This window comes from Zootoca vivipara, chromosome 15, assembly GCF_965207765.1.
Source record: "Zootoca vivipara chromosome 15, rZooViv2.hap1.1, whole genome shotgun sequence".
Taxonomy (NCBI): domain Eukaryota; kingdom Metazoa; phylum Chordata; class Lepidosauria; order Squamata; family Lacertidae; genus Zootoca; species Zootoca vivipara.
In genome coordinates, this window is record NC_142598.1 from 17291116 (window position 1) to 17315921 (window position 24806).

At 44.2% G+C, this 24806-nt stretch overlaps 2 protein-coding genes across 3 annotated transcripts in view; one reads left to right on the top strand and one right to left on the bottom strand.

The window, feature by feature from the left end:
- The window catches only part of DGKQ (diacylglycerol kinase theta), a 60468-nt gene extending 54230 nt beyond the window's left edge, over positions 1-6238 (top strand). Inside the window, exons 21-23 of the mRNA XM_035140449.3 lie at positions 670-781; positions 1473-1625; positions 2801-6238. Of these exons, the coding sequence (XP_034996340.3) occupies positions 670-781; positions 1473-1625; positions 2801-2899 (364 nt within the window). The 3' untranslated portion in view covers positions 2900-6238. The remainder of the gene's footprint in view (positions 1-669; positions 782-1472; positions 1626-2800) is intronic.
- A 6634-nt stretch (positions 6239-12872) lies between these two features.
- SLC49A3 (solute carrier family 49 member 3) overlaps positions 12873-24806 on the bottom strand; it is a 35368-nt gene continuing 23434 nt past the window's right edge. Inside the window, exons 3-10 of one of the 2 annotated variants that reach the window (XM_035140450.3) lie at positions 22570-22789; positions 21410-21486; positions 21173-21310; positions 20119-20235; positions 17994-18146; positions 17708-17865; positions 14924-15036; positions 12873-13577 (exon numbers count right to left, since the gene is read on the bottom strand). In XM_035140450.3, coding sequence (XP_034996341.1) covers positions 13423-13577; positions 14924-15036; positions 17708-17865; positions 17994-18146; positions 20119-20235; positions 21173-21310; positions 21410-21486; positions 22570-22789 — 1131 coding nt within the window. In that variant the 3' untranslated portion in view covers positions 12873-13422. Of the gene's footprint in view, positions 13634-14923; positions 15037-17707; positions 17866-17993; positions 18147-20118; positions 20236-21172; positions 21311-21409; positions 21487-22569; positions 22790-24806 lie in introns of both variants that reach the window. The other variant, XM_088658746.1, reaches the window with a different exon arrangement.

The following is a 24806-nucleotide window of genomic DNA, read 5'->3' on the forward strand; positions in this document are numbered from 1 at the left end:
TGTGGTATGGAGTTTAACATCACAGAACTATAAAGCATCACACAAGTGTTTTATGTTGATGTTGATAATGAGAAGCCTACCTCAGAGGTGGGTTAAGGGCACAAGTATGGCTTCTGAAGGAAAAATAAGTCTAGTGAGTGCATTAATTGTATGAGAAAGGACTCATTTTGCTCCCCCGCCTTAGAGGTTCAAAGTGGTGCCTTCCAGATGTTATTGGACTGCAGCACCCACCATCCCAGACTACTGGTCCTTCTAGCTGGGGTGGATGGAGCAACAGCTGGATGGCACCATGCAGTTTAAGGAGTTTCCCATCCCCAGCTCCATTCACTTCAGTGGGAGTATCTCCTTTCCTGCAGCCTCTCTCTAACGTTTTAATGCTATGGGTCAGGGCAACTCACAGGGTCACTTAAGAAGTGTCAACAAAAGACGCACAAGTGACTTTGCACTTCTGGACAGTAGAGGACATGGGCCTCGTACTTCTGCTGTCATTGCTTCTGTAAGAAGTACAAACTATAAGCATGAAGGTTGCTGGTTTGGGAACATATTCATGTAATTATTTTATGATATAAAATAATTCTCTGTAGGTGGATATTATGCTGCACTGATTAAAGAACAAGGTACTTGTTTTTTAAAAAATTGTTACTTACAGTTATTTTGTATTATATCCAGCTGGGGTTCCGGTGCTGATCTTTGGGGGTCTGATAACGATAACCGGTTTGAAAAACCAAGAATTGACGATGGCTTACTAGAAGTAGTTGGTGTCACTGGAGTTGTTCACATGGTAAGTCTAGTGTTAAATGCCATTGCTTTCTGCTAAATCAAATGGAACCATTAGTGCCTTATGTCTAAAAAATATCTTCCTTTGACTCAAAAAGGCAACGTGATGCCAATCATAACAATATTTTCACCCCATTTGACTTGACGTGGGATGCCTTAAGTCGTAAATGAAATTTAAATTGATATCTAAATGAGAGGTTGTAAAAATAAACTGTATTGGTGATCAAAGTAAAGTGAAACCTTGGCTCTCGAACTTAATCCATTCCGGAAGTCCGTTTGACTCCTGAAACATTCGAAAACCAAGGTACAGCTTCTGATTGGTGCCAGCACCCTGGAAACAATAGCCGACAGCTGTATCGGATGTTTGGCTTCTGGAAAACATTCGAAAACCAGAACACTTACTTCCGGGTTTTCGGCATTCGGGAGCTGATTTGTTCTTCAACGAAGCTGTTCGAGAACCAAGGTTCCACTGTATTCTCTTATCACACCACACCCCCTAATAACTACATTCTCTGGTCACAATTCTGGGAATGTTTCAGGTAGAGAAAAACTTAGGAAAGATTTCCAGAATTGTAAATATCTAGTACACTAGTGCTATAAGTTTGATCAATACTTTATCTTGTAAAACAAGTTTGTGGTTTCTCTTGACATTGATATTTGATTTTGAAAGGACCGTTCTGATTGTTATTTCATAGGGTCAAGTCCAGGGGGGTCTGCGTTCAGGCATCCGGATAGCCCAGGGCTCCTACTTCCGGTTGACGCTTCTGAAGCCAATCCCAGTGCAAGTTGATGGAGAGCCCTGGATCCAGCCACCAGGCCAGATCATTATTTCTACAGCAGGACCAAAGGTATTGATAACATTTTGTGTTGGGAATGTTATAGAGATAAGGCAGTAAAATGCATACACCCTATACCTATAGACCCGGGTGGCCCAACTTTTCATACCAAGTGGGCCATGCACTACCTTGCCGAGTGGGGAGTGAGGGAGGCTAATATTTGTCCCCCCTCCAACCTTTGCACTGCCTTCCCAAAGCTGGCTAAGCAAGGTGCCGGGCTTAAAAAAGGAGGCACACGACTTTGGCAGGGTCCTAGAGCCCTCCCACCTCCTTCCCAAAGCTGGGAAACCGTAACTAGGCTTTGGGAAGGAAATGGGAGGACTCTAGGACCCTGTCAGAACCCTCACACTTCCTTTCCAAAGGAAAGTGCCTCGCTTTGGGAAGGTGACACGAGGGCTGGGTGTGTGTGTCAAATGTTGCTGCACTCAGGCCATGCATTGGACACCCTACTATGGACCATAAATATTTAGAACAATCTTTCAGATCATTCCCACTCAGACATAATCCATGTTGGCTTGTTAAACTGCATGAACCCTCCCTCCCTACCTTCTTGGCATGCTGTGGCTGAAGTCTCCCTGGCTTAATTTATCATAGTTTCCTATTACATCTGAACCAGAATCAGAACAAACCAGGACCCAAAACTAATTTCAGGCATGGTTTTAAATTGTGGTTTCTTCCAATGCTGGCCATTGCAATTTTCCATTAAGTTAATTTACCCGGGAAGTTTTGGATGTTAGCCTGCCAGAAAGGGCTGGCTGGTGCAAGCATAATGCTCTTGCACATCTCGGCTTGTAGAATTGATGTTGCATCCAAAATGGGCAGTGTCTAAGGTAGGGTTGGCCAACCCACAGCCCAGATCCAGTTTACCAAGGTGCACTGTGTTATCTCTTGAGAGAGATGGATGGATTAAAAATAAGTAACATCTGTGCTAGGGGGCTGTTTTCTTAGTATGTAAGCTCTGAAATGTTGAAAGAGTCCATATCAATTAGACCCCCACCTTTAAATCTCAACTCTAGTCTACTCTAGTAGCCTTTTGTTATGTATTTTACCAATGCCTGTAGATGGGAAAGAAGAAAATGGGGTGTAAAGCTGCTTGTTGACATTTAAAAAAAGAAAATTCTTTCATAAAACGATGTATTTCAAGAAAAGTTATGTTGTGGTGATTGTTTTTAACGTATTTCTTACAGGTTCATATGTTAAAGAAATCAAAACAGAAACAGAAAAAATCAGGAAATTTAAAGGACTCGAGATCTGAGAGCATGATGGTCAATGAAGTGGGACGCTGATGGAAAATGATATCCACAGAACAAACGCAGCACATCTACTGTAGATCAGATGGATCTGCCTGGTGTAAAACTATTTGTACAGTTCCAAGTTAAGAATTGGTTGCACAAGAGCCTGTTGTAATTATATTTCCATGTTTGTTGTACAGTGGGCCTATCCTGTAGCCGACATGAGATTTAGTTTATGCATCTCGTGTTGGTCGGAGAAGTTCGCATTAGGTAGCCTTTCCATAAACCATTAACCAGTTTTTGCTTCATGCCCGTAGCCAATAGAGCAGAGATCCAATTATGCCGTACTCTTTGTATACTACGTTTTCCTCGCCTTATTCTCCCTGGGAGTCACTTATTTTTGTAAAATAAGTTTTTAACCCTTAAAAAAAACACCCCAAACCTACTTAAAGAGTTTTAAAACTACCCCCGGCATTCCCCAAGAGGGAAACATGGTGAAGGGATAAAATTGTCACTTTTGTGATGTTGCTGATTACTTGTGCAATAATGCTTTAAGTAGGACTGGGAGCAAATGGATATCATTCCAGCGGCACAATCCCATCTTCCGCTGCACTAGGTGTGCTGCCACCATGCCAAGGTTCACTGCAACGTTCCTGGCAGATTCCAGTTAAGGGAGGCTCTTTCAAACTGCATATAAAAGGGATCTAGCAGCTCCTTTCCAAGTCTTTCCAAGCACAAATTACTCAACACTCCCTTGATTGGAAAGATGCACCCAGCAGAGAGCTGGCAGGGGGAAGGGCTTGGCTGAATGCAGTGGAGATCACCTCCCGCATGCCCAGCGTTGTATGGATTGTGCCTCGGATATTTAGCTAGTTTTTTGTTTGCTTGCATGCATGAACACTTCCACACTACTCAATGGCTGTGTCTACATGTAATGGTAAACAACGTCTTATCATCCAGACCAGGGATTGTGGTTCTCAGTTTCAAAGCTAGCCAGCTGCAAACCATGACTCCAGAAAGGCAAGACTGGCTGACATTCAGGAAAAGGAAAACTAAACTCTGGTGAAGTTCTTCTTCTGGTGTTTTGGAAGAAGGGGAAGCACAATAACTCTTGTGGCTCCTTCCTACATGTATGCATAGTGGTAAACGATGGTTTAATGTGTGAACACGGCCAGTGAACCCTAAAAACCTAATATAATTTTTATCTATTTTTATACTGCACAATCTTTTTCTATACACTACAAGCTTCTGGGTTTTCTCCATTTCTCTCCATTTCTAATTTCATTCCCTAAATTATTTTAACATACAAATAGACTATGAATGGCAAACCAATAATCAGTAAATATGGCACAATTTAGTAAACAAATCAGCATCCAGTTATGTTAAGTATTTATACACTAAGTTGAAATATGCCTTAGTCTCTTCTCTGTTGATGAACATGTTTGTTTGTCTTTAAAGTGTGTCTTATGTGACTAGATCTAGATGTGGCTGTAATGATCAAAATGCTACATAGAAAGGTCCTTGCTTATAACTATAGGGAATCATTCCCTGCTCTATAAATATATTGACCATACAAGGAAAAGTTAGTGCAGACTCTGTTCAGACATAAGGCTAAGCTATGGTTTGTGGTTATGTGAACAAGCTGCATCAAGTCTTAGACTTGCACTCTCCCCCACTTCCTTCTCCAGTATTATCATAAGAAGGAGATGAGAAGCTTCTACTTCAGTTTTGATTAATTGTAACTTGTTGTCATATCTGAACCTGAACAAACTATGGTTTATGAGTTATGAAGCTGGCATGTTTCAGTAAACCGTAGTTGAAATTAACCACCATTTAGAGCTTAGGCATGATGTGAAACCAGTTAATCAAAAATGGAAATAAAGGCTTCCAATCGTCTCACAACTATGCTACACTTCATTCCTGTAATGATAAACCATCATTTATCATTTCAGGGATCAGCCACTGCATGGATACGAGGAGATAAATCATAGTTTTTCATTGTGTCCAAATGAAGATAGTATCTTTCTGCGGTTGCTAATCGCAGAAGGAAGATTAAGCAAGATAGCTAGTGACTTTAGCATTCTGATAATACCAATACAAGTTGTATTTAATTATGGAGAGAATGCAGAAGCAGTAGCAGTACCCCCAAACAGGGTCAAAATTCTATAGATGCAACATTGCATCTTTCGGATGCTTTTGCAACAGATATGCTTAGGCTGCCTTTCTCCATCTGGAAGCAGCCTGAGAGGGATGTGGTAGCCGCAGTATTGCTCTCGCCATCTATTCTAATACCCCATTTCGTATGTAGTTAATGAGAACATATCAAGCTTTTGTGCACAACTATGGCTTTTTTTTAAAAAATGGTGGCATGCACAGCATCAGAAAAGCAGTGGAGGTGAGCAACTCCTTTCCCGCTCCACCAGGCATTCATGCCGGGGACACTTTGAAACCTAAAGGAACTGAAAGTTGCTCTGGTTTGCAGCAGGTATTCCTGTGAGCAGCTCTCTCGTTGCATGCGTAATTACTGCAGAACAACTGTTCCTACACAACAGGAATGTCTGCTGGAGCACTGTCATTTTGACGCGGCAGTCACTGCTGCAAGAGTCTCCTGGGGAAAGGGTGGCGTCGGGACTGGACCCACCCAGTGAGACCCCCCACGCATTGCCAGTGCTTTATCTGCACAAAGCTCCCAGTGTTGCTTGTGGGCCCATTTCTGATTTGCACTATTTTTACACAAAGGCTCTCTTCATGCACTGTGTTCCACACAGCAAAAAAAAAACACTGTGGCTTCTTCGTTACATGCATTTGTCTTCCAGATTGTTAGAGCACGTTGCAGTTTAAGCGTACTTCCACACCAACCAGAGTTTAGCTGGGGAATGCTGCATATTTTGTAGACCTTCTTGTAACATTGGCAGGTGCTTTCTTTGCAAAAAAAACCTGAGCTTTGATACACAGATGAATGTGAATAGACATTTAAGACCCTTTTCATCTTGTTCGATCCTTCTAGGTATAAAATTTTGTGCAGGTAGAATAGAAATATTCAAGGGGGCTTTGAACTCATTTTTCTTGAATGGCAACTACCCCCATGAAATACTACTTTTAAAACTAAAGGTCAAGTTTCATTTCGGATGATGCAGTTTGTCATATTGCTGGGGAGGGACCATCAAATTTCACTGAATATGCTCAAAGCCTTGAGCTATCTCACAGTGCCTCTTTGGTTACCAAGCTCTGTATTTAGTTATTTATAGTTTCTCCCTGAAAGCATAAACTGTTCTTACCTTGGTTTATCATATTGTTGATTTTCACTGCTGATTAGTGAAACAGCACAGTGCAATATGCTATTTATGAAGAGTGTATGTTTCCCCAAATAAATCCCTTAGATTGTGATATCAATGGCAGTAGTACACTATGAATTTGTTGGCAGAAAGTAGCTGCAGCAAGTTACTGTTTCTTGTCATGCACAAATATTGCGCAATTTAGTACTGGTTTGCACAGCTGCTTGGCTAGAGTAAACCTGTGCACTACAAGAAGTACATCTCCAGCACAAAGTCTAAATACAACCCAAGAGAGATTACTTTGAAGTCAAGTGGCAGCTTGTTTTGTCTATGGTCCAACTCAACCCTTCATCTGTGAACTAGGTGCCCAAAACAAGCTAAAGCTGGCACACTAAGCAATACTTGTGCATCTGGTTTTTGTGTTTGGGAACTAGAACTTGTTGTTTGCATTTCAGTTTCTCCACTTCATGTGAGCTAAGGAACAATGTCTCATTAGAGGGGTCTCGGGGAGATGTATTGCGAGACAGCTCACCGAGGACATCAAAGAGTGCTCTTCCCGAATGTAATCTTACCCACTGCATTTTTACTGCATTCTTCACATATATTTAATCCAAGTGACATGTCAGCCTAATAATATTGTAACTGAGTATGTTCACAGTACTATTTCAGCAATAGTTTGTCTGTAAGCCTTTCTCAATTTGTAGGCCGTGGCTTTTTAGAGTTGTTGTTTTTTTAAGGTAATGGACAGGGACCCAAAGATTAATGATGTTTTTCTAACAATAGCCCAAGGACAATTAATTTTGAAACCGGGGAGATATGCAGTAGCAATTGGGATACAGCATTGGATTCTACTTATTGGAAGGAAAAATCAAAATCCCACTGCAGATGAGCCTCTCGAGTGATCCTAAAATTGTCATTTGGATCCTGGCCTGTATGTGATTCTGGCAGAGTGGCCACTATTGATCTTTTCCCACCTGCATCCAATCAAAGTTAAGCATTTTTAAGCCTTCTTAAGTCCATGGGGGAGATGGTCATTCGGTGAAACAAAAAGCACAACACTGCATCTAATCCATTCTTAGTCTTGCCTCTTTGGGGTTTTTTTGTTTGTTTGTTTGTTTTTGTAATGTCTCGGACATTGCCAGACCTAAGTATACTTCACTACATATGCTAAAGATCTTCCATTTTAGAAAATGCTTTCTAAAATTACATTTACTTGGAAGTATACCTTGGCTAGGTCTTTTTGACAAGGCTTAAGATCAACAACTTTTGAGCTTTTAGGCATATGCTATATATGCATATGTAGAGGTTTGCAATGATTATCAAAACATTCAAATTATTTACTCAGAAGAGAGTCTTACTACTTTTGGATATTTTAACTGTTTAAAAATATTGCACCGTATTTTTTAGTACATTATAGCCGATAGTCATTCCTTCTGAATAGCAAGGGTACTAAAAATTAAACTCCAGAGCTCATGCTTTGTGTCCTTTATGCCATCATCCATTTGTCCTTATACTGTGTGCTTTCATTAAAGCACTATGTTGATGCATTTGTGCATTAATATGTTCATCTGCACTATGTGCTTAAACCTTTTATTTAGGGTCTTTTTGGAGATGGAATGGATTTCCTGCCAGTTTCTATCATTTCTCCTGAAACCACTGAAGCTTCCAGTTGTGATGGTGTGATTAGTCATGGGGGACCAATTTTTTCCGAATAGTAGGCTGCATCACCATTATTTTCATGCCTGTTTCTCGCCTGACTCTGGACTGGTGCAGATGTACCATTAGTTCCCTGCAAAGCATGGGTAGCAGAAACTTGCAGTTCCTCCCTCTTCCTTGCATAACCGTGGTTTGTGATGGTGCACGTGTAAACACAGAGGTAATCCCGGTTTGCAAGCGCACTTCAACTTCTAGTCTACAAGGGGACCATGGCTGCTTTGACACAAATGTAAGGCAACCAAAGTTAACTCCAGGAAGGCAGTGGAGGAAGTTGGGGGAGAGTTTTGAGGAGAGAGCACATGCTTCTGATTTGTGAGCCATGGTTTGCATGGCACTAGCATTTCATCTGTACTGGATGCTTTTCTTTACTAAACAGAGTCAGGATTGTGGCTAATTAACACATTGCCTTTGTATGTGATGAACAGGTCCACACTCACGTGTGTGTGTAGTTTCTAAAATCGAGTGTGTGTGTGTGTGTGTACCATTATATACATTGTGAAGTAAATGCATGGTCCAACTTTCTAGGACAAAAAAACCCTATCACCACTAGCGCAGCTTTCCTCACTGTACAGAGCGCCCATCTTCATGTCCAAGCTTAGGTCAGCATTGACAAAAATGTAGTGCTGTAATCTGGCTTCATGCAGGGATCTTTGAAATCAACTGCATTATTGATTTCAGCCAAGACCTTTTTTAAAAAAAAATCAGGATCTGCACCCATTGTTTACATGCTACCTTTGTTTTGCACTTGTAATTGTCAGAGAAATTGCATTATATTTGGTATAGCTTAATACAAAGCCCCTTTTGTACAAGTGCATTTTAGGATTGAGGTCGTGTCTGAAGTACACCACAGGAAATTCAGTTTTCTCATTCTAGTATATTCATTTATGCCTATTTAACTACACACACACACACACACACAACACACACCTCCTGTTGCCCACCCAGAGATTCAGGAGAGGAATATAGCAGGCTACTAATAAATTAATTGAAATTTCGCTTTTAAGCTCAGATATAAACTGCGTGTTAAAAGATTTGTAAAGTAAAACCTTGTACAGACATTCTGACCAACGGACAGTGTTAGCTTTCAGCGCTTGTATTGGGACCAATGCACACACAGCTCAACGTGTATCGGACTGTAGCACATTGTGCTCTCCAATTTTGTGGTATATAGATCTTGTGGTTTGGGTGTGTGCAGATTGAGCTCTGTCTTTTTGCAAATGTGACATTGGGGCAGCACACTGGATCTACTGTGCATTGGATCAGATGTGTACAAAGATCCTTTCTCTTCCTGAGCTAAGTCATTCCCAAACCTCTTATGTAAATTTAGCCCTGTTCAGTTCCATGGGAACAAATTACTGTGATGATTCTGTCTGCCCTTTATCTACAGCCACACTGAGCTGAAGCACTACATCAAAAAATATATATGTTATGCTAAATATCCATAGCCAGATATTCTAACAGTTCTGTAAGATTCAGAGCAGCTAGTCTCCCCCAAATTGGGTCTGGGTGGCGCTAGAGAAGGTAGAGTTTTATTATTGCTTGCAATGTTTCCCCACTTGAAATTTGTCCCAAAGCTGCTATGGGTCATGTTGGGGGAAAGCCTTTCGATGCTCTCCCATGGGAGCTTTGGGAGGTGATTATGAGTGTGGAAACAAAATAGGGATTTAAAAACAACCCAGACCCATTGCTTAGATCCAGTTCTCGATCACATGTGGCCGTTAAGCCTTTGTCTGTCTGTCTGTATTAAGTTAGGTCTTCCATCAAAATGTGTAGCTGAAATCCATGTATTTCAGACTGGCAAGGTTGTGAATTGGGTTATACTGGAACAGGTGCTGCATTCGTTTTGATTTTAACTTCCTATAGTTCTGCGTTGAATGTAAAGCGAATATTTGCATTGCTTACAGTAGCATAATTTAATGCAATTAGGTTAGCAAATTTAATGTTTACAACATGGTGACTGTTGATTGTAAGCTTCCATATCGATGCACTGCTTCCACTGGAAGGCTTGTCAGTCTACTTGCTTATGACAGTTAATGGTATTAATTGCCTTTCTTGACACAACCTCTTAAGTAGAACCCTTCCAAAGCGATGGGTTTTTGTTTATTTTAAATCTTCTGAAGACCAGGGTGAGAAAAGTTTGTGTTGACACAGATATTGAATTAGAATATTTCTAAGAAGGTTTATATTTTCTGAAGATAATTTATAAGGAAGGTTTTCTATGCAATTATAGTAGCGTTGATGTAAATGATAATTCAAATATTCATTCTGTATACAACTAAGAACCTATTTTCAGGGTTCTGCCCCTTCCCATCAGACTTAATAAAAAGTATGTTTATAGGTCCCTTTAATGCTGCATTTTCTTGTAACATTTCAGTACATGCCAAACTTCATGCACAAATATGGCTTCCAGGCAGGGAATTTTATGTCCCCATGTACATGCAATTGTATATGACAAGCACACATGCATATTTCCCTGTGTTAAACACACATGATTGGAAACCCTGATCTGGGACAGTACTAAAATACATGTGTGTTGATCACAGTGATTGCATGTGCTAACTGTGTGCATTATTTCCTTTATGGAAAGTGAAATTGGTTTGTATAAAGCTGGTCCTTTTCAGCAAGGAATGCTCTGTGCAGTGTTATGAGGTAGATTGCATGAATCATTTTATGTAAATCATGCTTGGTCCTTCTTGCATATCTACAGTTGAGAGAACTTGGAACAGCTGCTTAGCTTTAAATTTCCATATATGTCTGTATTTAGCTGTGCTCATTCTTCTCAGTCAGTGATTTTCAAACTGGCCCAGCCTGGTAAAAGTTTCAGTTGTATTGTACAAATAATGAATGTGCCCTAGAACACCCCATTCAGAATTGCACTGCACAATTAATTGTGGCGGGCAAGCTGTCTTTCAGGGAAGCTTGTTCACCATTGTGTATTATCTCACCAAAGAGAATCTCTGATCAGCTTGCAAGGAATCTTAGGTTTAACCTCCACAGCACAGTTTGAAAACCACTGCTATGAGTATAATGTGCAAATCCTTAGTGTTGGGTCACCTCTTGATGATCCTGTTTGTTTGTTTGTTTAATTTTCCAATAATCTGTTTAAGCCAGATTGTTCTGATGTGGCCTTGTTAAAATTTATTCACTACCTACCAATTCTGGCCAAATCTATACAAATAAAGGACAGGCACAATTTTGTGCTTTTGGAGCCCACGACTGCTCTGTTTCTCAAAATAGCAACAGTATCTATAATGTGTTAGAAATGAGCCGAGAGAAACTTAATTTGGAAAACGTTAAATGCAAAAATGAGTATCTGTTGTAAGTCATTCTGCTCATTTCTTTGTAACTAAAGGAATATGTCTAGATACATTCTTGCTCTTGTTCGATAAAGGCTAAATAAGAACTTTAATCTAGTAGAACTGCAAATTTCAGGCCACATCTACACTACAAATACATCAATTTTATACCAGTGTATTAGAAGTCTAAATATATGCTGTGCACGTATGTTCAGTGCTGTGGCTCATCTTGAAAAACATTTACTCATTTTGGTAGTAGATGCAGTGGTTCTCATACTCTGGGGTTACCTCCTTTTCCTCTTCGGTGATGGGGGGAAAGTTGCAGGGAGGTATTAGGCCCAGCTGTGGGAAAGCCAGACACACTTTTGTCCTGGCAGCAGAGACTGAGCTTTGCAGCCACCCAAACTACCTTTGCTAACCCTGCAAGCTGTAGATAAGAGAGCTTCTGGCTACGGAGCTTCCCTCCTTCCTGGTTCCTCCTATGGAAGACCTGGATTAGGAGAGAGACGGAGGTGCCATGTTGTAGGACTTCTCTAATGCTAGCATTGAATTAATGGCTCAGTCCACAGATCCCACAGTGGGCTGAATACATGTCCTGATGTGTGAGAGGTTGTGTGTGCTCACCAGCCAAAGAGATGGCTTGGAAAGTGCTGTAAGCTTAGAAGTGGGCCTGGGTTTTAAAAAATAAAATTTGAGAAACACTGTGTGAGAAAGTTTTGAGACCCATTTAAATAAGCTGGGCAAAGTTTAGTAGTGAATAGCTTTAAAAGCACCCCTGATTATGCCACAATGCAAAATTTACCACCTGCAATAGCTTGCCTATTGTGTAGTTTTTGCTCTTTGCAATCTGTGTGCTTAATAATTCGCTCGAGAGTAATTGTCAAATTATAACTGTTAGGTGAACCGTTTCCACATTGTGTGCCTAAACAGAAGCTAGAAATGCACATCATACTTGTTTACTTGTTCTTCTGTCTTAAACAGGGTTTTTATTGTGTACTCGTTTCTAGATGTCTGCCTTGTAAACCCCTTCTTCCTGCCTTTGAATGATCAGTCCTGACACGCAATGACTGTAAAAGAATTATTTATATGGTGTGCTCTTTCTTTTTGTATTTAAATATCAGTTTGTCCTCAGAGTATATACTATATTCGTAGAGAGATTCTGTGTATATTTTTGCTACGTATTTGTGTTTGGTTTCATTTTGATTGTATGTATATTTTTGCACTGACTTGAAATTCTGTATCAATTGCTTTGTGAGTATTGACCATCTGATTAGAATTTGTCTGTGACAAATATAACTGCTAATTTCTGTTGAGCCCTGAATAAGCTGGCCCTGTTGTGTTTTGTGGCAACAAGAAGGCTTGTGCACGCCTTGGGGCACTTGGAGTGTGTAAAAAACTGTTCCAGCTTAGTCCACAAATAACTAGCATCGCTATGCGTAAGCAGGTGAATGTGTCTCTGTTCCCTATGGTGTAATAACTTGATAACGTCAGTTTATTTGCCAGGTTGTCTGTAAGGGAGACGTTGCACATCTCTCTCACTCATTCTGCTCCCCCCCCAAAAAAAATTCAACATTACAAAGTTACTAAGCACATTCAGCCTTCATAGGGCGGGGGTCCCCCATTGTGTTTCCCCCCTAAAGTTTTTGCATCCTTTCACAAATTTCTCCAGAGCCTGCTGGTACTTCCTTCTTGCGCATGGTAGCTGCTGTCTTTGTTACATAAGCAATCCCACTCGCAGCCTCACCGTCAGAAACATAATTTATTTAATTTAAACATTTATAGATCACTTTTCAAACAATGTTTCATCCAAAGGAAATATGCTGTCGCCCAACAATGGGAGATACTGAAATGAATAGTTACAGAACATTTGCATTCCCTTCTTTGTTCACAGAATTCAGGTTGGTATAAATATGCTGATTCCATTTAATAGCCCTTGGAGTGTAACACACTGGAAGAATCAAAATGGCCACACTTAGTGAGTCTCAGACACTTTACACTGGGGAGGGAGTTGTTTGCCTGATTTCTGCTGCATTTCAGCACCACCACTAAGGATTAAATTGTATTTTAATGGGGGTAGATTCTTCTTGCATTCAGTCTTGAAAAAGACCCTCTCCAACTGTGGCAGGAAATTTGGGCTGTACGTGTGAGAAGTTTCCTGTTAAGATAACCATCATCTCTTGCTACAGCCAGTTCCCAAAGAGCTGTAACCTGCTGTGGCACTTGGGGTCTCAAAAAGTCTTAAACTTTACTTGAGGCACTTGGGTTAGTTTAGATTTCAAGTAGAAGCAGTTCATTTTTCTGCTGTTACTGCAACATCCTCTTCTGTTTTGTTGACTGAGAAGTCGTGAGATATTTCTGCAAAGATCCTCTTGTAATTAGTGTGAAAGGCAGCCACAAAGAAACATGCTGCCAGGCTGCAGATTCCAGCCATCACTAGAGTTGAAGCTGCGATGAGAAAGAGAGGATATTTCTACAGATGTGTTGAGAATGAAACCCAGCAGCTTAAAAATATGAGAATTGCAATATCAGTTTAGGAACTCCAGCTGCAATCCTGAGCCTACTTACCTGGCAGTAACTGCTAGGATTGCACAGTAAGTAGGTCAGCATCAGTAACTATAGACCAGCTATTAATTTCTGTTCATATTGAAAATTCAATCTTAAATCTACTAGAACAGGGCTCCCCAAACTAAGGCCCGGGGGCCGGATGCGGCCCAACCGCCTTCTAAATCTGGCCTGCGGACGGTCCGTGAATCAGCATGTTTTTACATGAGTAGAATGTGTCCTTTTATTTAAAATGCATCTCTGGGTTATTTGTGGGGCATAGGAATTCGTTCATTATTGTTTTTCAAAATATACTCCGGCCCCCCACAAGGTCTGAGGGACAGTGGACCGGCCCCCTGCTGAAAAAGTTTGCTGACTCCTGTACTAGAATGTATAGCCAACTAAAATCTTCCTGCCACAGCGGTGCCTATTTATCTACTTGCACTGGCGTGCTTTCGAATTGGTGGGTTGGCAGGAGCTGGGACAGAGCAACGGGAGCTCAGTCTGTCACAGGGATACAAACTGCCAACCTTCCAATTGGCGGGCCCAAGAGGCTCAGTGGTTCAGACCACAGCGCCACCCGCATCCCTGGATATGATGGAGAATGCAGTCTCTCAGTGCTGCGAGACAAAATCCTTGTTGCTGCTATGCAGAGACCAAAAGAGAGGAGGGCCTCAAAATACATTAAAGGCCTTAAGAGCAACTAAAATAACTCCAGTCAACAACTACAACCGAGTCAACAATTACACTACAAGGAAACCACACAGTGTAAACCCAGGCTGGGGAGCCCTTTTCGGTCCGAGACCTTGTTGACAATCTTGTGGGTGAGCGACAAATGTGAATTTACTCTTGCGCAATTGGCGCACGAACTCTCCTTGCCATCTGGGCAGGAAAGACAATGATCAGAGTTCACGGTCACATTTTTTGCCAGGCAAAAGCAAGTAAAGTGAAGCAGGGCTGCTGGGGTATGGGTCTAGGGGCGAGTCTTAAGGGCCGGATGGAAAGGCCCTTGGCTGGAGGTTCCTCCAACCTAAGAAGCTGGAGGACTCCTTGTTTGCAGAACCTCAGTACCCACACCAAGACAGGGAAGAGAGCAGGTCGTGGAAGGAGACTTCTATTGTCATTGCTGTGCCTCAAACTGCCTCCCCCACCCCTTGTAGCTGATATTCACTCCTGAAGGAAACCGCCACAGATGTGAGGCAGTGAGAGAGAAAGGATATATTTATAATAAATACGTAACAAAAACTTACTTGACCAGTCTAGTGCTTTGCCGATGGCTGAGGTGCAAGTAGAAAACGGAGCATCTTTCTTTTCCACAGCCAGGCTTTGTAGCAAAAGCATGAACACAACACCTAGAAGTTGGCTGTGGAAACAAAATCAATCCATCACGCAAGTCTCCTCTGCATGGTTATGACACACACACACCACTGTCCAAGACTGGCTCTTTTTTGTGTGCACGGGGGGCGGGGGATATATTGTCTGTAACAGTCAAGATTCACTTTTATGTCTAGAGCAGTCATTTTGGGTGGTACTCCGTGCTAGTCTTGTGCAGACTAGAGCCGCTGAAAGGAATGGGCGTGACTTAGAATCATAGGGTGGTAGTGTTGGGAGGGTCCCAGGGGCCATCTAGTCCAACCCCCTGCCATGCAGGAATAAAGGGAGGGAGCAATGCAAGAGAGGAGTTCAAAACCATTCCCGCTTCTTCGAGAGAAGGGGCAACACCAGAGGATTCAAGAATGCTCCGCTTCAATGTTCTGTTTCTGCAGTCTGAAAAGCCTTGAAATGATTAAAAGCTTAAACTTTGGTTCGAGCGGCTGATTCCCCCATGTATGGAGAGCCCTATTAAAAAAAAAAGAGTTAAATAATTTCAGTGGCTCTACTCTGGGGAGGATTTGGCTGAATTGCCACCCACAGTGTACAGTGGTACCTAGGTTTTCGAACGTAATCCATTCCAGAAGACCATTCGACTTCCGAAACATTTGAAAACCAAAGCGTGCATTTCCGGAAGCATTCAAGTCCAGAAAACTCAATACGGAAGCCACATGGCATGTTTGGCGTCCAAAAACCGAAGCAGTTACTTCCTGGTTTTCGGCATTTGAAAGCCGAAACGTTCAACTTCCGAGACGATCGAAAACTGAGGGGCCACTGTATTTTCAGTAAATGCTCCATCAAGTCTTGGTAGGAGATGTGCCAGCCAGCTAGATACAACCGTACTGTGGCGATTCTCCTCCCCATCTGCCGTTCTCTAATATTTCTGAGCCCAGTGATGGCCCTACAGGAAAGCTGTCTGAAGCTTTCCCTCACTTCACATTCTGTACTTGCCATTTGGTTCCCCTTGCCTATATATGGGCAAACGCATCACAGGAAATGCCGCTGTAAACTTGCCAGCCGCTGCAAAGGAGCAGGTGCTGAAGACATCTGGAAATCGGCTACCTTTGAAGGAGCCAGTGCTAATTCAGCCTCCTGCGGAAAGGGAGTTTTCCCTGCTGCCTTCTCAATTGTTACCTAACCAGTCTGTTTTCTTGAAACCGGCATTACTTGAATGAGGTCGTGTGTTGCAGCATTATCTCTGCATTGAAACCATTGGAAGCCCAGCATCCTGTTGATAGAGCCCTGCCGCTCTGGAAAATGTGTCTTAATGGCACAGGATTGCCAATACCTGCATGTGCATGAAGTCAATAAACCCATACAGCATAGAATCATGGCGGTGGAGGGAAACCTGGAAGAAACAATGCACAAGGCACGATCTGCAATGCAGGATGCAACCGCAGCATCCCTGAAAGATGGCTATCCGGCCTCTGCAGCGAAGGTGAGTCTCTCACCTCCTAAGACAGCCTGTTCCACTGTTAGAACGTTTCTCCTTAATGTTTAGCCAGAATTGGTCTCCTTGCAATTTCCACCCACTGGTTCTGGTCCTGCCCTCTGGAGCAACAGAGATGGAGTCTGCTCCACCTTCGGCCTGCAAAGACCTTCAGAGATCTGAAGACTGCAGCCACGTCTTCTCTTTCACTCAGAAGTAATTTGTGATGTTCAGGGTCGGGGAACCTTTTCCAGAACGGGGACCAAATTCTCATCCGGGCAGCCGCCTGGGGGACCAAATGCTAGAGGCAAGAGTGGGTGGAGCAAGGAATTGTACCGCTGGCGAATTTCTACACACACACACACACACACATAACCTTTATCCAGGCAACCAAGAGGCATTATGAGAGTTCAGAGGCACATTTCAGCCAGGCATAAACCCTCAAAAGTAGGACTGAAGAGGGTGTGATGTCATGGAATGGCTGGATGCAGACAAGCGGTGGGAGACCCCAAGTGGGGAACCCCTGCGGGAAGAAGGTTCGGAGCCAGGGGAATGGTGGTGGGACGACAATGAGCGGTCAGAGGGAGATGAGGGAGTAGACTGGGAGAAGGAGGTATGGGAAGCTGAAGAAGCAACAGGGTTTAGTGAGCAGGAAGAGGCTGTGGCAGAGAGCAGTTCAGAATCAGAGGCAGAAGTGGAGGCTGGAGAGGCGGGGGGCTAAGAGGCAGAGACTGGACAGGCTGCTGAAGAAGCCAGGGAGCCAGCTCCCTCCCCCTGGTCTCCCAGTACATGGAGAGGAATGAAGAGGGCAGAGCAAAGAGAGACAAGAAAGCAGAGTTTTAGGCTACTGGGGAGGGGAAAAGGGGAGGAGCCTTAGTGGTGGGAAGGCGCAGCTGCCTCATTGGGGCAAGACCTACTGGGAACAGTTGTTGTGACCACTAGGCCTGCGTTGTTTTTGTTTCTGGGAATAAAGAGTGCACTGACACTGGGTGTTTTATTGCTGACCTGCCCAACTCCAGCTCCTGGCAGTGGCCTGGGGAGAATCCCATGGGCCACACAAGAGAGACCTGGACAGCTGCCACTGACGCCTGGGCCTGAGTTTTCCCTTTCCTGCTCCAGTTCTTTCTTCTTTAACCTTGGCCTGGCAAGCTTTTGGAAAGAATCCATATATTACCACTACAACTACACAGTGCGTAGTACAGAAGAGATCAGATGTCCCGATTCTGCTACTTACCTGATCACAAAAATCAGCCCTGACGAGGATCCTTCCCCCACGGGATAAGAGCATTCGACCGCTAGTTCCATAGCGACAGGATAGATAGCAAACCCAAACAACCCGTAGAGTGAGCTGATGGTTGCCAAAGCATAGGTCTGGTTTCTCAGCTGAGACACCTGCATGGAGAGAATCTAAATTGAGCACCGACAAGGCTGCAGAGCCAACTTTCAGCAATTCAGCTTCCACTGTGGGTGTGCACCCCCAATAATGGCAATTTAAGAGACATAGCGTTAATGGCATTTACCACTGCAAATCCAATGCTAGCCAGCGCAGCTAGACAGAGAAAGATCTTGGTAGCTTCTGTGAATTTCTTTGTCCGGTCAACGTACAGCCCGAGGAAGAAGGCCCCAATGAGTCCGGACACAATGAACAAGGCGCCACTCAGACCTGCAAAGAACTGCAAATGAGGGATTGATTAGATGCTATGAGCAGACTCCAGCTAAGAGCAAACCCACTGAAACCAGGGAGTTGAGTTTGACAAAGTACAAAAACCAGGGAGTGGAGTTTGACAAAGTACAGTGGTGCCTCGCTTAACGAATGCCCTGCTTAACGAAATTTCCGCTTAATGAAAGGTTTTTTCTAGCGGAGGTTGCCTCGCTAGACAAATTCGTTTTACGAAAAATTCGTCTAGCGAATCGCGGTTTCCCATAGGAATGCATTGAAATTCAATTAATGCGTTCCTATGGGCAAAAAAAAATTCAATTAATGCGTTCCTATGGGCAAAAAAATAATAATTAAAAATTCAATGCATTCCTATGGGATTCGCTAGACGAATTTTTCGTTATAAGAAAAGACCTGTGGAACGAATTAAATTCGTCTAGCGAGGCACCACTGTAGATCCACAACTGCAAGGACTTCCACTTGCACAATGGAACCTCCCATCCTGCTCCTCTCCCCAAACCCCTCCCAAATCTTCTCCAGAAAGTTGAGGAGCCCCAAAAGCAGAATAGGGGAGATGCACATGGGGGAAGAAGAGAAGGCAAGGAAGAGCCAGTGCGCAGCCAAAAGACCTTGTACTAGCAGATCCACTTTACTGGAGACCCGTAACAGTGCCCATAGATTTCAATGAGCCTACTTTGATGGCAATTTAGTTGGCGTCAACCCAATGATTACGGCACCCAAGAATAAGGTGCAGCACATTTCTCTCACCCCACCCTGCCTCCCTTCACTGGAAAGCAATCAAGAATCTTCTGATCTGGTTGTTAATTATATTGTACCAGACAAGATGGTGCTACACAGGGTCTGTGTAATGAAGGGATCCAAATTACTTCATTTTAAACCACAGAAAATAAAGCTACATTTTTTAAATTCAGTTTTATTTGCTTGATTAGTTTTAGTTGTATTTTTTTTCAAAGCAGCTGAATTACCAACATTTCTAATGACAGCATACTGAATCCTGCCCACAGCCGCCCCTGGGTGGGTTTGAACCACCAACCTTCTGGTTAACAGCTGGACACACCAACCCACTGCGCCACAGAGGCCCACTCCTAACTAGAATCCTGGCTGTATAGGTCCAAGCTGCTAAACAAGGGAATGACACTTTTACATTAAGTTTCATTAAGTTTATTTTATTTCATAAAATTTATACACCGCTTGAGTGTAACACACACACTACCACCAACAACAACAACTCAACGTGGTTTACAAAAGTTGGCATATATTTAAAAAAAATTATGCAGGATATCCCTCAGGAACAGCTCAGACAGTAGAGCATAAGACTCTTAATCTCAGGGTCGTGGGTTCAAGTCCCACGTTGGGTGAAAGCAGTGCTTTTTTCCTGGGGGAACGCAGAGGGACGCATACCCCTAAACATTTTGCGAATCTTTGTACCTTTGTCCATTTACTGTATTTATTTATCCCAATTTGAACTAGAAAATGGTGATTTTCTTGAGTCAAAATGAGAGTACCCCTAAGCATTTTCTTAAAGGGGGGAAAAAGCACTAGGTGAAAGATTCCTGCATTGCAGGGGGTTGGACTAGATGGAACCCACACACCCCCCCCCGGTGGTGCCTTCCAACTCTACAAAGCTGTGATCCTGTGAACCCAATGTTCAATCCCTGGCATCTCCAGGGATGGCTGGGAATGTCCTCTGCCTGAAACCTGGACAGCTGTTACCAGTCGGTGTGCAGACAATGCAGAGCTAGATGGGATGGTAATCTGGCTTGGTACAAGGCAGAGTCTTATATTACTATTGTGGAAGGACTACAATTCAGTGGCCTCTGCACATCTCCCCGCTTCTCCCTGTGATAAGTGGAAGCTGAATTCCTTCAATCCCCTCCCAGGTTGTCTTCTCGATCTCCCGGCTCCACCTGCCCGCCCTTGAGCTCGCAAGACGACAAAAGCCACAGATGAAATCTGGAGTAACTTACATTTGAATATCCATTGACGCACAGGATCTGTTCCAACAGAGCACTGAAGCAGGTGAATACTGCTATCCCTGTCGCGAAGGAAAGGGCCAGGATGATGTAAGATGAATTTCGCAGGAGCTAAAAACAGAAGACAAGGCACGAGTTGTCAGGAAAAAACAGCAGATCGTTCACCAGCAAGCTGGTATACACATTTATACAGAGTTTGCTAAAACTTGCAACTTGTTTTCCAGTGTAACTGACCGGTCTGCTGGAAACCAGAAAGCTTGGGATAAAGAGCATGGGTAGGCAAATTAAGGTCCGGGGGCCAGATCCAGCCCAATTGCCTTCTAAATCCTGCCTGTGGATGGTCCAGGAATCAGCATGAGTAGAATGTGTCCTTTCCAGTCGCGGACGACTCTGCGGTTGCGGCGCTCATCTCGCTTTACTGGCCGAGGGAGCCGACGTTTGTCCGCAGACAGTTTTCCGGTCATGTGGCCAGCATGACAAAGCTGTTTCTGGCGAACCAGAGCAGCGCACGGAAACACCGTTTACCTTCCTGCCAGAGCAGTACCTATTTATCTACTCACACTGGTATGCTTTCAAACTGCTAGGTTGGCAGGAGCAGGGAGCGAGCAACGGAAGCTCACCCCATCACTGGGATTTGAACTGCCAACCTTCTGATCGGCAAGCCCTAGGCTCAGAGGTTTTTACCACAGCGCCACCCGAGTCCCACAAATGTGTCCTATTGACAAACAAAGCATTTAAATAGCTAGCTTTCTACTGGTAGGATGGAGGCGGCCATAGGCATAGCCAGGAATTTAGTGGGGGGGGCAGAACCTTTGATTTGTATTGATTTTTACTTATTGGGGGGGCAGCTGCCCCCTGCCCCCCCTTGCCTACGCCCATGGGGGGCCACTGAAAGGAAACGAGGTTGGAAGTGGGCCACGGTCGGAAAAAGGCTGGGAAACACTGATCTAGTATGATACAACAGTTTCTTTCTTTCTGTCCTATAGAGACACGTAGCATTCGTTGTACCTTTGTCCGAGTTAATAATTCTGCTTTGCTTGCAACATACCAGCTTCAAGCCCCCGAAGAATGACGGCGAATTGGAGTGGCTAGCACTTGCTGAAGGCGGGGTTGGTGGGATCTTGTCACGAACACCCAATGTGGCTAAGGCACAGGCGAAGACAGCGGGCCCTGCATACACTCCAAGCTGTAGAAAGCAGGAGGAGGAGGAGGAAAAATGGTTTAACTCATCTGCCAAGGATATGTAAGCGGTGCAGAATACTAAAATTGATTAGCTTTCATTTACCATTAAAGGGATATCTTTTCCTCCCTGTACAAGTGCAGGTGACAGCAAGTTAGCGATGAGAATGCCCAAGGGATTGGCTAAATGGAAATTAAAGAGAGAGAGAGAAAAATATGTGACTTCTCCCTCCAAAGCAGCTGAAACATAATGCCGAGCATTTAAAAAGCAAGCCAGGTGACTGGAAAGCTAAAGTCTGTACGGGATTAGAACTCAGGACCTGCTTTAGAACCCCTTCCGTTGGGTGGCTTCTCAGATGCATGATTTGAGGGCTGCTCCTCCAAAGATATCCCTACGGTGATACCAGGTATTTAGGGCCCTCTTCTTCAAGACCCCTTAAAGACACTAATAAATCGCAGGTGAATAAGTTTATGAACTGTACCACTTCACATAGCACGTGGGGGAATGGCCTTCCATAGAAAAGAATCCATTCACACAGAAAACTAGGGTGATAGGGGAAGAATTCTAGCCCGGCTTTCTTCCTGACATGCTATTTTTCTACGTGGGAGATACAGTCAAACCTTGGCTCCCAAACGGCTCCTTTTTGGAACGTTTTGGCTCCTGAACGCCCAAAACCCAGAAGTAAATGCTCCAGTTTTCGAATGTTTTTCAGAAGCCGAACGTCCGACGCAGCTTCCGCTTGAGTGCAGGAAGCTCTTGCAGCCAATCGGAAGCCGCGTCTCGGTTGTGGAATATTTCAGAAGCCAAACGGGCTTCTGGAACGGACTGTGTTCGACAACCAAGGTTTGACTGTATTGCTTTCTCCTTTTTTATGGTTCCATGCAGTCATATGTTTCCAGGCTGACTGCTATTCCTGTCAAGGAGGTCCCAGTCCTCTGAGGGAGCAGGTGAGGAGCTGGGGGGGGGGGACGGCACTTCTGGATCCATTAGTGTTGACTTGAAGTTCAAGTGGCCACGCTGGCACAGAGTACCTTGCATCAGCTTCAGTCGGAGGGCCAGCTCCGCCGCTGGCTGGGCAAGAACGGCCTAACTTTGGTTGTCTATGCTCTGGTAACCTCTGGGTTGGACTACTGCAATACATTATATGTGGGGCTGCCTTTGGAGATGGTTCGGAAACTGCAGCCGGTGGAGAATTTGGTGGCGAGGCTGATGATCAGGGCAGTGTGGTCTGAGCATTTAACACTGATTCTGGCCCAGTTACTTACACATGGAGGCAATCATATTGGCTGTGGCCCTTTGGTGTTCTGGGAACCATAAGGCTGCCAGTTTGGTGGGTGAAAAAATGATGAGAGGCTGTGCCATGCCACAGAGGCACTGTCCTACAAGCAGGTACACAAAGTTGAGGGAGCCCAGATCCAGGAAATCGAGGATGCTGAAAATTCGAATTACACTTCCCATCATGTTCAGCCAGGCGCAGAGTATCACCTGCAGAGAAGAAGCCATTTCACCAACACTAATTTCAAGCAGCCATCCATGAGAACGGAATAAATTTCAACAATTGAAATTCCAGAACTACCGGTATTTCATTTCCCTACATTTCTTTTCAAGCACGCAATACAGTATTGAATGCCCTTTCTTCCTTTTTAAGAAATGTGCCATAAAACTGACAGGCAGATGGCTATAAGGCTGGCAATGCGTTGAGAGTGAGGGTACCACAGCGGCTGAAATACCTGAATCGTGAACCTGGGCGTCCTTCGGTTCAAACGCCATCCAATTCACTAGCTGGCCTTTGGGAAAGTGCTAGAGGGCTTTGTACCACACACCTCTCCTGAGAAAGTCCATGAATCAGCATTCAAAATTCGCCATGTGCATTTTGCACCTGGCTATTGGCCACTTGCAACCAAGTGAAGATGCCCGGGCACCAGGAGGGCCCCTGACGTCTCCATCATCTGGAGGTGCATGCCTGGAGATCCTTGGCTCTTGACTGTTTTCGCACATTATCAAAACATCCTGTAAAATTCCACCCATTATATTTTATTTGTACAATCAGAAGGAATTTCAGGAACCAAAAGGCCGTATTGAAAAATATGACTTTCGAGCTGTCTGGCCCACAAACGGCAATTAGGCATTCCGTTTTGGCAACTGTCACCCTGGTTTAAGGAGCCACTTGGTGCCTAGCTTTTATATATGTTTATTACAGTGGTGCCTCGACTTACGAAGGCGATCCGTTCCGCGGCGCTCTTCGTAAGTCAAAGTCTTCGGTTGTCGAAGCGTCCGTTTTGTGCATGCGCGAAGCGCGATTTGGCACTTTGCGCATGCGCAGAACACGTGTGCAGCGAAAAGACTTCTGGGTTTGCCGATTTCATAAGTCGGAACCTTTGGAAGTCGAGGCATTCGTATGTCGAGGTACCACTGTATGTTTTTTTAACACTGCCATGAATGTACGGGGTTAAGTGAGATCATTCCCGCAGGCCATACACACCCAAAGGCTGCCACACCTGTCCCCCCCCCCCCGCCAACAACAGCTGCAATTTTGGCATTGTTGGGAACCTGGGCTTCCAATAGGATAGAAGAACCCAATTGGACACACACCAAATGTGTGGCTGTTTTAAAATTGTGGCCAACAGCCACAATTCATCTCACCGTTTCACATCCACCGAGCTCACTGCAGGCAGCGCCATGTGAAGAAGACCCCTTCTGGCTCTCAGCCTCTGCCCCCACTTTGCAACAGAGGAACTGTGGTAATATTGACCTGCTTTATGAAGTCCTGTGACTGGAGATCATAGAATCATAGAGTTGGAAGAGACCACAAGGGCCATCCAGTCCAACCCCCTGCCAAGCAGGAAACACCATCAAAGCATTCTTGGCATATGCCTGTCAAGCCTCTGCTTAAAGACCTCCAAAGAAGGGGACTCCACCACACTCCTTGGTAGCAAGGAGATGGAGCTGAAGCAGAGCCTGGTATAAAATGCCGGGCAGCTTCTGCTTGGAAAGGGAAAGGCTCCCTTTCTAGCTTAAACTAATTTCAGTTGCTAACTTGCCGGATCTTCCTCTCTCAAACACCTGGGGATGGGAGTGAGTCAAACCAGCGTTTCTCAACCGCTGTTCCGCGGCACACTAGTGTGCCGCGAGACGCTGGCTGGTGTGCCACGACGTGCGGCGACGAGAAGGGCGATTTGCATTGTCATGTGCCTGGCGGCCGCCAATAAACAGCACTGACCCGCCGGAAAGCAATATTTCTCCTCCTCTTTCCCAAAGCTCAGTGCAAACGAGCCTGGCGGCCGCCAATACCATGTTTCTCCTAAAATAAGACGTGCCTATAAAATAAGCCATGGCACGATTTTCTGGAGGCAATAAAATATAATACATACCCCCAAAATAAGACGTACTGGGGTATTGTTGTGGTAGTGGTGGGAGCAGGTCTGCATGGCGCTTCTGTAGCGCGCGCCTGCCAAGCCCTGACCGGGCCTTATTAATTTTCGGAACCGTGCACCGGGAGGGC